Source organism: Halichoerus grypus, chromosome 15 (genome assembly GCF_964656455.1).
Source record: "Halichoerus grypus chromosome 15, mHalGry1.hap1.1, whole genome shotgun sequence".
Taxonomy (NCBI): domain Eukaryota; kingdom Metazoa; phylum Chordata; class Mammalia; order Carnivora; family Phocidae; genus Halichoerus; species Halichoerus grypus.
This window is the reverse complement of record NC_135726.1, coordinates 55,747,634-55,764,564: the sequence shown is the minus strand read 5'-3', so window position 1 is coordinate 55,764,564 and position 16,931 is coordinate 55,747,634. Positions and strand designations below refer to the sequence as shown.

The following is a 16,931-nucleotide window of genomic DNA, read 5'->3' as shown; positions in this document are numbered from 1 at the left end:
AGAATGAGGGTTTGTGGATTGATTGTTGACTCCAAAGTGCCACTGATTCCGAGACACGGGCCCCAACCAGGTGAGCGGAAGCGGAAGTGGCGTACCGAAGCTTGGGTTCCCACGGCGTAAGGTCACAGATTCGCGGTAGAGGTTAGTTGGCTTTCTGCTAGACGCTTTCAGAGCCCCGCACTGTCGGAATTTTGCGACTTGAGATGCGGTTGGTGGTGGGTACTCGTGGGGGGTTACTGTTTCAGGGGGCTTCGGGGTTGTCAGGGCGTTGGCGGAAGCTTGGGCTGGCATTAGTGTTTAGAACGAAAGACAATTCCTACTGACAGCGACAGGTGGGCTCCGGGTCGTGCCCCGGGCCGTAGATGGAGGCGTTGGGCGAGCCACTGACCGAGGAGCCCGTCGGGGTCTGGTCGGTGAGGGAAGGCTTGGGGGTCACCTGAGGTTCCTAGGGTCCGAGTGTGAGCATCCGAGGGGCCCGTGATCCCTGCGGGGGCTGTGAATGGGTGCGAGCGCAGAGTGCAGGGTGTTCGTGGGAGAGGCGTGTGGGATTGGAACGCGAGGAGCCGCAGGGAGACGCTTGGGTGTGTGTATTGGCGTGTTCCATTTCCCAGCTTTTTATGCTGAACTTAGGCGTACAGAAAAGTCGAAAGAATAGCAGAATGGTTCACCCGCCATGAATAGATCGACGAGTTAAAACCGTGCAGTGAACACTTAGAATGTGTGTGCGTATCAGCGAGTGTACACGTGCGTTTGCACGCGCATGAAATCATGTTAGCCCTAGCTTTTTCAGTTAGCCGTAATCGCTCCTCGGATAAACCGCATTGGCTACGCTGCTGCCACCGCGCGAAGCTAGTACTAGCTTTTTATGTCCGTTCTGCTTCATGTTTGTGTGATTTGGCGTAAGGTGCTAAATTCTTTAATTCTCAGTTTTCCCATTCAAACACATTGGTGTCTGTCTCACAGGTACTTCTGAGGGCCCTAACTTCATGACCTCATCTAAACCTAATTACCTCCGGAAGCCTCTGTTCCCAAATACACATGAGTTTGGGGGCTGAAATTTTTTTTTATTTTTTAAAGTAGGCTCCACGCCCAAGGTGGGGCTTGAACTCACAACTCTGAGATTAAGAGTCACATCCTCTACCGACTGAGCCACCGAGGCACCCCTGGAGGATATAAATATTAAGTCCATAACAGGTAGGTACTTGACAGAAGGTAGCTATTATTATTTAAATGTATACTTTCTTAATGGGAGTTTTTATATTTCAAACAATTCTGTTAACTTTTTAAATTAGATTTATATATAAACATACACATACATATTTTCTAACTATATGTATTTATGTTTCATATTAAATGGAGTTCTCTTCAGTTTTTGTATCACAATATCATTATATACTTATCATCAATAAAAGCAGATAAAAATCACCTTAAACTATCTGTAATGTTTTGAAATGTATTTTTAAACTGAATTATATTTTATGGATATTTTTCCTTTTTTTAATGGGTAAAGTAGACTGGATTAAATGCATATTTCAAAGGCTTCTGATTTAGTTTTACCAGACTCCCCAGTAATGTTCCATTATCTAATGCTTCCACACAGTGTGCCAGGTTTTTCTACATCTTTAGCAACAGTGGGTAAATCATCCTTTCATATTTAGAAAAAAGTGATTAGCCTCAGCTTTTCTTTATAGTTTTGTTTAAAAAGGTCATATTTGATTATCTGAAAATGGAAAAGTCTTCATCCTTGTTCCATCTTCCTGGTCTCTCCTTCTAACCCTCCCAAACTTTGGAACTACTATTCACAAATTAGTATGTATTATTCCTTTGACTTGTATAATTTTATCACATGTATATGAATATACTCTTAACGGTAGTGAGAGTACACTCCTTAGTTTTTCTAGTTTATAAGTTTTATAATAAGGATATTATAATGTGGTCTTCTGTGCTTTTCTTGATTCAGTACAAGTCTGTGGTTCATTCATCTTGCATGTCAGCTTGTTTCATTAATATGAATTTCATTGCATAAATACAATGTAGTTCATGCATCCATTCTCCTGCTGTCAGACATCTGTATTGTTTCTGGGTTTTGGCTGTTAAAAGTAGTGAAGTTCTGAAAAGTCTTGTATGTCTCATAGTCATTGTGAGAATTTGTGTAGTCTAGGCTATATACCTAAAAGTATAATTTCTGGGATGCCTGGGTGGCTCAGTCGGTTAAGTGTCTGCCTTCGGCTCAGGTCATGATCCCAGGGTCCTGGGATCGAGTCCCACATCGGGCTCCGTGCTCGGCAAAGAGTCTGCTTCTCCCTCTGCCTCTGCCGTTCCCCCTGCTTGTGCTGTCTTTCTCTCTCTCTCTCTAACAAATAAATAAAATCTTAAAAAATAAAAATAAAAGTATAATTTCTGACACAAAGTAGATGAATTTTTATCTAGAAGGAAAAGCCAGATTGCTTTTGTACCACCTTACTCTGTCATAAGCAGTGTATAAAAGTGCCTGTTGATCCATAAGCTTTCCAACACTTAGTATTTTCATTCTTGCTTTTTGACCGTCTTTTGGGTATAAACATCATCTCATTGTGGTCTCCATATGCACTGTTCTCATTACTAACAGGGTTGATCATCTTTTTATATGTTTATTGGCCAATTTTATTTTTTTATTTACTTATTTTAATTTTTAAATTTCAGTGTAGTTGATGCACCATGTTACATTAGCTTCAGGTGTACAACATAGTGATCTTTATATATTACATGGGCCAATTTTAAAACTGAGAAGTTTGTCTTTACTCCACATATTTGGAATGCTCGTCTTTTGCTAGTTATTTTGTAATAAACAATTTGTCTGGCCTTTGTCCCCAGCTCCTGGGAAATAGCCTCTAAATTGTTGGAATGTCCTGAGTGACAGGAGTGTCTTTGTTACTCATGGTGGGTCTATAGATAGCTGTGCCAGTGGGGTGACTCAGGATGGGGCTGTTTATGCCAGAAAGACCAACCCTGTGATTAGAGGGTTGAGGCTTTGAGCCTGGTGATACCAGCCCAACCTCCGAGATGGTAAGGGTGCTGGAGGTTGAGTCACATGGCCAGTGATTAGCTCAATCATGCTTACTTAAAGAAATTCTAATAAAAACTATAGACACTGAAGCTCAGGTGAACATCTGTGGTTGGCAGGACCCTACATATTGTCACTCGTAGATATGCTGGATGAGTAATGTGTCCCTGACTCCAAAGGGATAGGACAATGGAAGCTTCTGGTTTGGGAGGATCCCAAATCTCACTTACCCTATTGTCTCTCTCCATTTGACTGGTTATGATTTGTATCCTTTTGCTATAATGATATATTTTTAAAATTATTTATTTATTTAAAGAATTGTATTTATTCATTTGAGAGAGAAGAGAGCATACGTCAGAGCACATGAGTTGGGGGAAGGGCAGAGGGAGGAGAGGGAGAAGCAGACTCCCCGCTCATGACGGAGCCTGAGTGGGGGTTCCATCTCATGACCCTGAGATCATGACCTGAGCCGAAATCAAGAGTCAGATGCTTAACCCACTGAACAACCCAGGTGTCCTTCCTTTTGCTATAATAAAACTTCTGTCTTGCACACTTTCCCCCCAGGTACCTTGTAAATACTGTTTTTTCTCCCCCTTTTAAATCTTATTGTTTGTTTGAATATGAAATTGCAATTAATGTTTATATTGATACTAAAACAATTGCATAATGACAGTTTTGTTTCTTCCTTTCCAGTCTTCATTCCTTTATTTTTCCCATTTTATTGCTTAGGTTTTTATTTGTGGTACATTTTTGACTAAATGTTGAGAGAGAGGTTATCCCTGTCCCTCAGTTTAAAGAAATGCCACGGATTATTTTGTAGATACTCTTCCTTGTCTATTTCTAGTTTAGTAATATATTTTTTTTAAATTGTCAGTGGTGGGGCACCTGGGTGGCTCAGTCAGTTGAGCAGTAGACTTTTTTTTTTTTTTTAAAGATTTTATTTATTTATGTATTAGAGAGCGAGAGAGAGAGAAACAGCATGAGAGGGGAGAAGGTCAGAGGGAGAAGCAGGCTCGCCGCTGAGCTGGGAGCCCGATGTGGGACTCGATCCCGGGACTCCAGGATCATGACCTGAGCCGAAGGCAGTCGTTTAACCAACTGAGCCACCCAGGCGCCCGAGCAGTAGACTTTTAATGTCAGTTCAGGTCATGATCTCAGGGTCCTGGGATTGAGCCCCATATTGGGCTCTGCGCTCAGCAGGACGTCTGTTCAAGGACTCTCTCCTCCTCTTCCTCTACTCACTATCCTTGCATTCCTGGAATAAAGTCAGCTGTGTCTAGTATGATTCTTCCTGTATTTCATTTTCTTAGTGATCTTCCTATATATCAGTGGATGTGGTTTCTCAGTATTTTATTTAGGCTTTTTATAGCTAATTTAATAAATGCAATTGGCCTATAAATGTCTTTCTCATATTATCCTTGAAATCCGGTACTGTTTCCTTCAGTTGTCCTATAGCCTAAGACACAGAGTTGCATTTTCCTTCAGAGTTCTCAGCAGTGTGATATTGAGAATATTAAGCTGTGTTAATATATTTCTAGGGTGTCCTGGCATCTCTAGATTACTCTCTGTTAAATTGATTTTTCATAGCCAGAGTTAATTCTTTAACAGTCAGCACTGTTTAGAGTATGTAAGAGACCAGCTGAGTTTTTTGTGAAGATGAAGTCTCAACAAGAGATATGTATTTGAGATTTCAGTTGAGACTTCATTGCAGAGTTTAAGGACACACAAAGTGTGTGTCAGAGGCAGATAGCCTGTATTTGTTTTGCTTTTTGTAGGCAAGTTTAGCTTAATTGAGGTATAATTTACCTACAGTAACTCTTACCAGTTCTTCATGTACAAATTTGATGAGTTTGTCAAAGGTATACCAACGTGTAACCTCTTCTTGAATCAATGCATAGAACTTTTGCGTCAACCCCAAAAGTTCCCTGGTTTTGCGTCAACACCAAAAGTTCCCTGGTGTCCCCTTTCCATTTGAGACCATATTTCCATCCTCTGTTACCTCGTGATCATTTATGTGCTTTCTATAGTTACATGTATTCTAATACCTCATATAAACTGAGTTATACAGTAAGTAGTTGTGTCAACGGGAGTCCCATTCCCTGGCCTCAGTTCTTGAGCTCCGCCAAGAAAGAATTCAGAGCCAAACTCTTAAGCAAGCAAAGGTTTAATAGCAGTTTAAGCAAAAGTACATTCTTGAGATGGGAGAGCGAGCAGGCCCAGAGGTTGCAGCTGCACCCTGGGTCAGGGTTGTTTTTTCTTTTTGTGTTTGGATAGGTTATGGGTCATAGGTAGGGTGGTTTCTGACTGAGGTTGCAGCCAGTCATCTAAGGGTCTCCATCTACTGGAGGAATTTTTGGCCTTATATGGTCCTTGTCGGAACTGTCATGGCAGCCATTCTCTGGGGAGGGGGTTAAAACCACAGTGTAAATGTATTATAATAAAGCTCCAGGTTACTGTAGGGCAGTGGTCATAGGGAAGAATGCAGGCATATCCCATGGGGTCTTTCCCAGGTGTTTGGAGCTTGGCCTCCTCCCTTTTACAATCGTAAATCACTTGTTCCATGCTTATATCTAGCTAACTGCCTACTCTGTCAGTCGCTGGTGTTTGGCCTCTTTCGCTTAGAATAATGCTTTTCATCTTCATCCATGATTTTGCATTTATCATGAGTGTATTCCTCTCCGCTGCTGAGTAATAATCGGTGGCACAGATATGCTGCAACATGTTCATTCCCCAGGTGATGGATGTTTTGGATTTTGGGGGTCGGTTTTGGATATTCTGAATAAAGCTGCAGTATGCATTCATGTACAAGTCCAAGTGGCTGTACCATGTTGTATTTTTACCAGCAGTGCAGGAGAGTTCTTTTTCTTCACATCCTAGTCAGTACTTAGTAATTTCGGTCTTTTAAGTTATAGCCATTCTGGGGCACCTGGCTGGCTCAATTGGTGGAGCACGGGACTCTTGATCTTAGGGTTGTCAGTTTGAGCCCCAAGTTGGGCCTAGAGTAGATAGATAGATAGATAGATTAAATTACTGCCATTCTAATGGGTTTGTAGCAATATTTTATTTAGGTTTTAATTTGCTTTTGTTGTGTAACGTAAAGCAGCTTTTTGTGTTTTTATTAGCCATCTCTCTACTTTTGGAGAGGGAAGTGTCTGTTTAAACTTTTATTTCTTTTTTACTAGATTGTCTCTTTTGTGAAGTTGGAAAAGTTCTTTTTATTTTTTAGATAGAAGTCTCTTAGTCAGGTATGCATTTTTTTTTTAAAGATTTTATTTATTTATTTGACAGAGAGAGACACAGTGAGAAAGGGAATACAAGCAAGGGGAGTGGGGGAGGGAGAAGCAGGCTTCCCGCTGAGCAGGGAGCCCGATGCGGGGCTCAATCCCAGGACCCTGGGATCATGACCTGAGCTGAAGGCAGACGCTTAAGGACTGAGCCACCCAGGCGCCCCATCAGGTATGCATTTTGTTAATATTTTACTCTAGCCTCTAGCTTGATCCTTCATTTTACAAGTCTTTTTTTTTTTTAAAGATTTTATTTATTTATTTAACAGAGAGAGAGAGAGAGAGAGAGAGAGACGGTGAGAGAGGGAACACAAGCAGGGGGAGCGGGGGAGGGAGAAGCAGGCTTCCCGCCGAGCAGGAAGCCTGACGTGGGGCTCGATCCCAGGACCCTGGGACCACGACCTGAGCCGAAGGCAGACACTTAAGGACAGAGCCACCCAGGCGCCCCTGCAAGTGTCTTTTGAATATCAAAAATTTTGATGCCTAATTTATCAGGTTTTTTTTCTTTTATTGTGCGTTTTGTGCCCTTTCAAGAAATCTTTGCCTAATCCAAGGTCCCTTAAAGTTTTTCTGTGCTTTCTTCTAGAAGTTTCACTGTTTCTTTTTTTAAGTAATCTCTACATCTAACGTGGGGCTTGAACTCACAACCCCAAGATCAACAATCACCTGCTCTACTGACTGAGCCCACCAGGCACCCCAGCAGTTTCAATCTTAAATCTATAATCTATTGAGTTAATTTTGGTATGGGGTAAACACGAGTATCCTATTGTTTCAATAGTGTTTGTTAAACATTTTATTATTTTTTATCATGCTCATGCTTGTCTCTAACTTGTTGAATATATGGAGTATATGGAATAGCATTTTTGGTGTACTGGTCCACCAGGTCTCTCCCTTTGGCCATTTTTGTCTGTTTCTCTTGCTTGATTTTTTCCCCCTAGCTATGGGTCATATTTCCTTGCTTCTGTGCATGTCTGGTAATTTTTGATTGGATGTCATATATTGTGAGTTTCATATTGTTTGAAGGATTTTCTTTTAATTCCTTTAACTACTTTTGAGGTTGGTTCTGGGATGTAACCAAGTTACTTTGAAACAGTTTGATTCATTGGAGGCTTTCTTTTAAGCTTTATTAGGTGGTGCCAAAAGAGTCATTTGTCTAGGTTTGTTTTGTCCCCATTTCTGAGGTAATATTCTCCTGAGACCTCTGCATTGCATGAGACCAGGCATATTAGAAGGTCTTTCCACCCAGGTTAGTGGGAACGCTTAACTGTTCCTGATCTTGTGTGAGCGCTAGGAATTGTTCCACCTGCTCCTTTCCAGTGGCCTTGGTAGTTTCCGAACAGCTCATTAGTGCTGAGCCAGAGACTCAAAGGAACCTAGAGTGAGTTTTCCCTCTCTTCTCTGGTTTTACTGCCTGGCAAGTGTTAGTCATCTTTTCTTTCTCAGACTCTGAATTCTGTATCATTAACTCAGCAACACTGCTAGATTCTTTGGGTTCCTTCTCCCTGTGCTGTGGCCTAGAAAGTCTCCAGGCAGTGAGCTACGGCACGTAAGGGTCTCACCTTGTTTCCCTTCTCCTCTGACTTCTGTGTGAGAAAATTGTTGTTTTAGACATGTTTCCTTTTTTTTTTTAAGTTGGTTAAGATGAAAGGATAGTTCATAATTTGGTAATTTTCCCTGGAATCAGAGATTCTATCAATTCCGAGGGTTTGTGTTTTAATCCTTGGTCCACCCGTTACTGTGTGGCTTTTAGCTAGGTGCCTGACCTTTCCTTTCTTGGTTTTCTCTAAAATGGAATAATTACAGTCTACCCGATAGGATTGTGAGGGTTAAATGAGAAAAGAAATGCTTAAAACAGTTCCTTGCATGTATAGGAACCTGCTTTTGTTATTATTTCCATGCCAAACAAATCTTTCCTTGAATCCTTAGATGCTGGCTTCCTAGAATGAGGCACTTCCTATAAAGGACAAAGTAGATCTCAAGTCTAGAAGGTCATCCTTGCTGAGGATACCCTTGATGAGACACCTGAATGCTGAAAATGACCAAGTCCCAGGTGAGCTGTTTATTTCCCAGATCTCTAGATGTTTATAAAAATGTATACAATCTGATGGATGCCAGAGTTGGTAAGGCGGTGGGGGGATGGGCAAAATGGGTGAAGGGGAGTGGAAGATACAGGCTTCCAATTATGGAATGAATAAACCATGGGACTAAAAGATACAACATAGGGGGTACCTGGGTGGCTCAGTTGGTTAAGCGACTGCCTTCGGCTCATGTCATGATCCTGGAGTCCCGGGATCGAGTCCCACATCGGGCTCCCTGCACAGCAGGGAGTCTGCTTCTCCCTTTGACCCTCCCGCATCTCATGCTCTCTCTCTCTCATTCTCTCTCTCAAATAAAATCTTTAAAAAAATAAATAAATAAAAGATACAACATAGGAAATATAATCAATGATATTGTAATAGTGTTGTATGGTGACAGATGGTAGCTACCCTTGTGGTCGGCAGGACTATAGACTTGTTGAGTCACTATATTGTGCACCTGAAACTAATGTAACATCGTGTGGCAACTAGAGTTAACAATTTAACAAATGTATACAATCAAAGTGAATGATGTATGTAAATCTGTTGCAGCTGGGAGAAATGTGCTTCGACTGGGAAGCAGAATAATGATCTGGAGTAGCCAGTCAGGAAGGGAGTACTGTCTCACCTGTATGTCTCCTGTTGCCAGGTGCTAACAGTTGGAACAATGCAGACATTTCTGTGGTAATACTGGAAACCATCACAGAAGAATAAAAACATGTTATAAGATTTACTTTGTATATAAGGAGGAAGCACATGGCCTTTCTGAGTAAATATTTCCCAGACATTAAATGTGAAGAAGTGTCTTTGATGGGTCTTCCTCTTCTGTTTTTCTCCAGAGTATGGACCCAGTGAATGGTCATCTTCCTAAGCAAATGTGGGAGATATAAAAGGCATAGCTAGAAAACTTTAAAAATCTCTTCTTTTTTTTTTTCTTTAAGGATTTTTTTTAATTTATTTGACAGAGAGAGACACAGCGAGAGAGGGAACACAAGCAGGGGGAGTGGGAGAGGGAGAAGCAGGCTTCCCGCGGAGCAGGGAGCCCAATGCGGGGCTCGATCCCAGGACCCTGGGATCATGACCTGAGCCGAAGGCAGACGCTTAACGACTGAGCCACCCAGGCGCCCCTAAAAATCTCTTCTTAGCTACAAAGAGAAGAGTAATTTTTACCTAAGGGTCTTTGTGTAGATCATTGTGTGAACATATGTAAAGTGTTTAGAACAATATACAGCACATAGTAAGAGCTCTGTTTTTGCTTTTATGACTATCATGATTTAATATGTAGCACAGTCAGTTTCTAAAAGGCAGTTCTGAGCATAACATACTTTTGTATACGAAAAACACTGTAGCGTCTACCAAGTGTCTGCAGGAAATGTGTACACTTACTCCAAGTTCTGTTGCTGCCTGTACCCTATTGAACTTCTTGCAGTTCCTTGAACCCAGCATGGTATTTAACATTTTTAACACATGCTTCCTCTGGAAGACCCACGGCTCCCATGTCTTCCAGCACTTACTGTGGAACACCCCACTAAACATGCTGCACCTCTTCCAGCTTGACCTCTTCTTCAGAACTATTAGTTCCTCACCTACTTGTGCCCGTATTTTAACTTGAGTATACATCTGTTGTAACCCTTGTTAAACCATAATGTCTTGCTGTATATGAACTCTGTAAAGGAGTGTACTTGCCACTCTGCAAGATCAGAAGCTACCTGAAGTCAGGACTATGCTTTATTTCCTTTTTTATTGCAATGTATAGTAGGTAACATTAAATGCTCCTGGGGCGCCTGGGTGGCCTAGTTGGTTAAGCCGTCTGACTTCGGCTCAGGTCATGATCTGGGTCCTGGGATTGAACCCCACGTCGGGCTCCCTGCTCAGCGGGGATTCTGCTTCTCCCTCTCCCTCTGCCCCTCCCACAGCTCGTGCTCTCTCTTTCATAAATAAATAAATAAAATCTTAGGGAGAAAAAACCCCCAAAAAACATCAAATGCTCCTAAGGTTGGTTGCAGATGGTTTTTAGGTAAAGTGTTTTTTTTTTTTTAAGATTTTTAAAATTTATTTATTTGACAGAGAGACAGCGAGAGAGGGAACACAAGCAGGGGGAGTGGGAGAGGGAGAATCAGGCTTCCTGCTGAGAAGGGAGCCCGATGCGGGGCTCGATCCCAGGACTCTGGGATCATGACCTGAGCCGAAGGCAGACGCTTAATGACTGAGCCGCCCAGGCGCCCCTAGGTAAAGTTTTAACAACATTTTACATTGGGTGAATGAACGAGTGACGAAGTGAATGAAGAGTGCAGAAAGGAGGGGTGCCTGGGTGGCTCAGTCAGTTAAGCATCCAACTCTTGGTTTCAGCTCAGGTCATGATCTCAGGGTTATGAGATAGAGTCCCGCATCAGACTCTGTGCTCAGTGGCGAGTCTGCTTGAAATTCTCTCTCTCCCTCTCCCTCTGCCCCTCCTTTGATTCTCTCTCTCAAATAAATAAATCTTTTTTTTTAAAAATGCAGAAAGGATTGTTTTAATGGATTTATTAGTGCACAAAGTATAAATCAAAACTAGATATAAAGAAATAACTTGTTTATAAATTTCTGTAGTAAAAATAATCAGAATAATATCCTATATATCTTCTACATTTTATTCCATTATATTAACTCTAGATTAAAAAGGATTATGTTATTACAGGGCTTGTTGTCATTCAGTGATGTGGCTGTGGATTTCACCTGGGAAGAATGGCAGCTACTAGATACTGTTCAGAGGAACCTCTACCGGGATGTGATGTTGGAAAATTATAGCAACCTAATGTCTTTGGGTAAAGACAACTTTCCTAAATATCTCAGCATGAGCCCATTAATTGCCTGGTTTTTTTTCCCCATTGACATAATTTATGGGTAATCTGATATCCTTACTGATTTTGGAGTTGTATAGGTGGTAGAACTTATTTTATGACCAAATAGTGATGGTACTTACTTTCATTTTCTGAATGAAAAGTTTCCATTTTGCTGAGATTCCCTGAAACGGAATTTTTCATCATAGGCCCTAACACTGCTCAGTTCTCTGGGATTGCCTCTTGACAGGTTATCAAGCCACTAGGCCAGAAGCAACGGTCCCCTTGGAGAAAGGAGAACAAGGAATGCTAGAGAGAGAATTCCCAAGTCGGTGTAGTCCTGGTGAGTACACCAGTCCAGTGGGAGTTAGTGGAAGCCAAGTGACAGTTGATCATCGGTGTGTTGGGGCCCTTGTTATTTTAATATTTTTTCTCATAGTGTCTGAACCTTAAGAGGTGACTTAGAGCAAGTGAAAAGAGGTCATCAGTGTGAATGGTGCTTCCTTCTCTCACCATATATGATTCATATGCTAGCCACCTAGCAGAAGATGTACCTCCTTTTATCTACTCTGGGTCAGATCTTGGTCTGTTTCATTTGGTCTTTCCTTTTTGGCTTAGTTGTTCTTTTGCAGGTCATGAGACACAGCCTGCCTTCCCCACATCTTATCCATATTCACGCAGCTTTTCTATTATGCTTTCAGATAGTCATTGATTCCCTCCAGAGTTTGAGGATACCATGTCTTCAGTTCATTAGTTATTGTCTGTTTCTCTTATTGAATACCTCTGACTTACATTGTGCCCCTGCTGTATCACTTTCTCCATTCTCTTTGGATATTGACTTGAGATTCCATCCTCCCCCCCCCCCCCCCGCAATTTCATAATGGTAGGATTCATTGATTTTTTTCCCCTAGAAGTAATGTGGCAAGTTTAGGGTTAGTATCAGGAAAATATTGAGAAGGATGAATCTGTGGAGGGGAATAATGAAAATAATGCATTGGGAAAAATATTTTCTCTGAGCAAAAACTTTGTTTCTTTTGTAGAAAGACCCCTTCAATGTTTCTCAAAAGGAATACATTTGAAACAAAAGTCAGATTCAAAATTTCAGAGTAAAAACTATGCAGAAATGAATTCTGTTGAATTAAACAGCCATGGGAAACCATTTTTCCATACTCTACATGAAACCTGCCATACTCAGGCCCAGTACGGTGAACATAATTTCTGTGTGAAGACTTGCAGCATGGTGAAAAATCTTAAAAGACATCATAGAATTCACACAGAAGGGAAACCTTATGAATGTAGTGAGTGTCCAAAATCCTTCAGGTATAAGTCAAAGCTCATAATACACCAGAGAACTCATACAGGAGAGAAGCCATACAGATGCCCTGAATGTCAGAAAGCTTTCAGTACAAAATGTCATCTCACTCTACACCAGAGAACTCATACAGGAGAGAAACCTTATGGATGTATTGAGTGTCCGAAATCTTTCAGAACAAAGTATCATCTCATTCTACACCACAGGACTCACACAGGAGAGAAACCCTATGAGTGCAAAGAGTGTGGAAAAGCTTACAGGGAGAAGACCAAGCTCAGATTGCATTGCAGAACGCATACAGGAGAGAAACCTTTTGAGTGTAGTGACTGTGGGAAAAGTTTTATGCAGAAGTCAAACCTGATTATCCATCAAAGAACTCATACAGGAGATAGACCCTATGGATGTAGAGAATGTGAGAAGACCTTCTGTAGTAAGTCTCAGCTTGTTGTTCACCAGCGAACTCATACAGGAGAAAAATCGTACGAATGCAAGGAATGTGGGAAAGCCTTCAATAAAAACTCGCATCTCCTGACACATCAGAGAATTCATAGAGGAGAGAAACCTTATGAATGCAGTGAGTGTGGAAAAGCTTTTGTATACACATCACAGCTTATTGTACATCAGAGAAATCATACAGGAAGAAAACCTTATGAATGCAAGGAATGTGGGAAAGCCTTCAATAAAAAGTCACACTTCATAACACATCAGAGAATCCATACGGGAGAGAAGCCTTATGAATGCAGCGAATGTGGAAAAGCTTTTATAGACAATTCACAGCTTATTGTTCATCGAAGAACTCACACAGGAGAGAAACCTTATGAATGCAAGGAATGTGGGAAAGCCTTTAATAAAAAGTCATCCCTCATAACACATCAGAGAATTCATACAGGAGAGAAGCCTTATGAATGCAGTGAATGTGGAAAATCTTTTATAGACAAGTCACATCTCATTGTCCATCAGCGAACTCATACGGGAGAGAAACCCTATGAATGCTGTGAATGTGGAAAAGCTTTCATACGAAAGGCAATGCTCATTGTCCATCAGAGAACACATACAGGAGAAAAACCCTTTGTATGTTTGGAATGCCAAAAAGCCTTTAGCAGTATGGCAATGCTCAGTAGACATCAGCTGATTCATACAGGAGAGAAACCCCATGGATGCAATGAATGTGGAAAAGCTTTCCGCCAAAAAAGCCATCTTATTATCCATCAACGGTGCCATACTGGAGAGAAACCCTATGGATGTGTTCCATGTGGTCAGATCTTCAACCAGAAGTCCCAGCTCATTAGACATCAGAGACGCCACACAGGAGAGAAACCGTATCAGTGCACTCAGTGTGGAAAAGCCTTTTTTGAGAAATCATACCTCAGTGTCCATCAGAGAAGTCACGCAGGACAGAAACCTTATCAGTGTAATGAGTGTGGGAAAACATTCTCTGTTAAGTTCTTTCTCACCTCACATGAGGAAATTCATACAGGAAAGAAATCTCAGGAACACAGTGAGCACTGTAAAGACTTTAGTGAGATGTCAGATCTCACTGAATATAAGAGAAATCACACAAGACACACCCTATGAATGCTGTGAAAGTTAGGATACTTTTGGTCGGTGTCAGTTTCAGAAAACTTATCCAGGAGAGAGATCTTTTAAGTGCAGTGAATATAAGAAAATTATCTACCACTAGTGTAGCCTCATTTCATTGGGGAAAGGCATATGAATGAGGTGAAAAGTCAAAATCTTTTCTCGACACGTGAAATCCCGTTATACATCACACAGAAGTGAAACCTGAGTGCAACAAATGTTTTCGATGGGTCATCCTCTAATAGTTTTCACCGAGGGAAAAAAAAAAAACTCACAAATGTTGTGAAATCTGGAATACTTTCCAAACAAATGATCACACCAAAGAAAATAGAAGACTGAAGACTTGTGATGAGGAATGCCTCTGGCATGAAGTCTAAACTTACTATGCATCAGATAACACTTAAGGAGAATTAGTGTGGTGTAATGATGCTGGGAAAGGTTGCTTACATATAAACTTTATAACAGAAATTTCGTTCCTGTCACATTGCCATTTATTTATGGAAAATATAACATGAAGTAGTCAGAAAGAGCAAATAACTTCTGTATGCCAAAGGACACTTTGTTTCATATTTGAATATATTGGATAGTCAAAACAGTAAGTTAAGAATGGTCCAAGATGAATGTATTTGTTTTGTGTCTGAGTATTTTTGTAGCACATGTATATAGTAATTTTCAGGTTTCATAAGATCATGAAAGAAAGTTGTATACCACAAAATTGTTTGTAATGTGTAGTATCCATCAAGAAATGCCAACATTGTACATTTTTTAATATATAAATTGCAAGGGAAGTAATTAGGCTTAAGATTAAGACCTTTTTAAAAATTCTTTACTGGTATACATAGTGGGTCTGGTAATAGTTTTAGCCCTTTGGGATAATAAATTTTTGAAACAAATTGTCTTCTGGTTGTCACTCAGAAAAAATAAATGCATTAAAAATAGTGAGATTTGGGGCACCTGGCTGGCTCAGTCAGTGGAACATGTGACTTTTTTTTTTTTTTTAAGATTTTATTTATTTATTTGAGAGAGAGAGCATGAGCCAGGGAAGGAGCAGAGAGAGAAGCAGGGTCCTCACTGAGCAGGGAGCCCAACGTGGGGCTCGATCCCAGGACTCTTGGAACATGACCTGAGCCGAAGGCAGATGCTTAACCAACTGAGCCACCCAGGCGCCCTGAGCATGTGACTCTTGATCTTGGGGTTGTGTGAGTCCCACATTGGATGTAGAGATTACTTAAAAATCTCTTTAAAAACTATTGAGATTTAAGAGTGATGAGTAATCACATGTCTTCTGTCCCTAAGTTCTGAAAAACTGGAAGCAGCTGCTATTTTCAAAGAAATGAAAACAGCAGATGGCTAACCCAAACAGAAAAAGGCAGTGAGCACAGACTATATCTGTTTATGAGGGACCTCAATCCTTTGGTAAGGCAGCACAGCAACTAATAACTATAATTAATAGTAATTAAAATACATATTAATAAAAGTTAATTCACTCTATATTGACATTAATTTACTCTGTTGCTGTGAGGTAATTATAGTCAAAGTGTAGTAAACTTCAATAAAGATGATAGGCAAAAATAATCCTATCACGTTATTTTAAGAATTACATAGACTTGAACTACGTGACAACAGCAGCATGTAAATTGCAAGAAGTCTCCTGTATTAAAGTGTTCTAAAGTACTTTCTATTTTCCTAAAGAAGTATAAAGTTGTTAACTTTGAGTGTTGTTAAGAATGCATGTTATGGTTAAGGATGCACGTTCAATCATTAAGGAAAATAATCATTAAGGGAATAGGAGCAGGGTATGTATCTTCCAAACTAGTCAAAGGCAAAGGTAAAGAGCAAAACTAGAATGATTAAAAACCCAAAATCATCACGAACCCAAAGAAGGCTAAAAAGTAGAGTTTAATAAAGAAACAGAATAAGTGCCCAAATAGAAAGAGGTAGGATCAAACAAAAATTTGTTAGTAAGTTAAATGTGAATGAATTAAATGCTCTGGTTAATATACAGACTTGTTATTGTCAGACTTGATAAATAAAATTAAAATACTGTTTTTTTAAAAATGAAATAACCACATAAAACATGGATTTTATGAAAAAGCATCTCATGCAAATACTAAACATGACAAAACTAGTACAACTAAATATCAGAAAAAAATAATCTCTAAGGGGACAGTCACTACTCATGGGAAGAAATGCTAAATTCATACATCAAACAGGGACTCAAAGTATCTAAAGTAAAAATGTAAGATTTATAGAGACAAATTTACAATCATAGAGATTTTAATCCTTTTCTACCAGTATATTACAGAATAAACTGATAAAATGTTTGTAAAAGTAAGTTTTGAACATACCACATAAAAATAAGTATAATGGAGGTATTATATAAAACATCCTCAAAATGCACAGAATTTTCAAGCACTTCTTTTCAAAGTTTACCATGTTTGCCATGTTCTGAGCTATAAAGCAGATTTCAACAAATATCAAAGTTTGAACTAAATAATGTGCAATCGGGTTCTGTTAAGCTCACAAACACTTAGAAGTCAATGACAAAAATTAGCTAGAAATCTATAACTTTGGAAATTAGGAAACAATTCTAAATATTTTATTTAGAAATAATTATTTTTCCAACTTTGCCATCTAATGATTAAGTATAAAAAGGTTGAAAATCTAAATAATAATGGTCCCTATGTACCTACAAAATAGATTCAACAAATTAACCATTTTGTTATGTACCTATTTTCCATTTAGTTATCTACCTATTTATTTTTTCAAAATCATCTGAAATTAAAGATACCATGACACCTTACTTGTATATTATCATGC

The 16,931-nt window shown here is 39.9% G+C and overlaps 1 protein-coding gene across 1 annotated transcript; it reads left to right on the top strand.

The window, feature by feature from the left end:
- Positions 1-527: 527 nt before the first annotated feature.
- Positions 528-15,004, top strand: LOC118543243 (uncharacterized). The gene is made up of 5 exons (XM_036104063.2): positions 528-1,194; positions 8,254-8,377; positions 11,080-11,206; positions 11,472-11,564; positions 12,262-15,004. The coding sequence occupies exons 2-5, from the start codon at positions 8,354-8,356 to the stop codon at positions 14,106-14,108; spliced, it is 2,091 nt and encodes a 696-aa protein (XP_035959956.1). The 5' UTR covers positions 528-1,194; positions 8,254-8,353; the 3' UTR covers positions 14,109-15,004.
- Positions 15,005-16,931: the final 1,927 nt, after the last annotated feature.

Coding starts and splice junctions, on each gene's coding strand:
- LOC118543243 (XM_036104063.2), top strand. CDS start 8,354: ATGCTGAAAATGACCAAGTCCCAG. Junction 8,378..11,079: donor TGAAAATGACCAAGTCCCAG/GTGAGCTGTTTA, acceptor ATGTTATTACAG/GGCTTGTTGTCATTCAGTGA. Junction 11,565..12,261: donor CCCAAGTCGGTGTAGTCCTG/GTGAGTACACCA, acceptor TTTCTTTTGTAG/AAAGACCCCTTCAATGTTTC.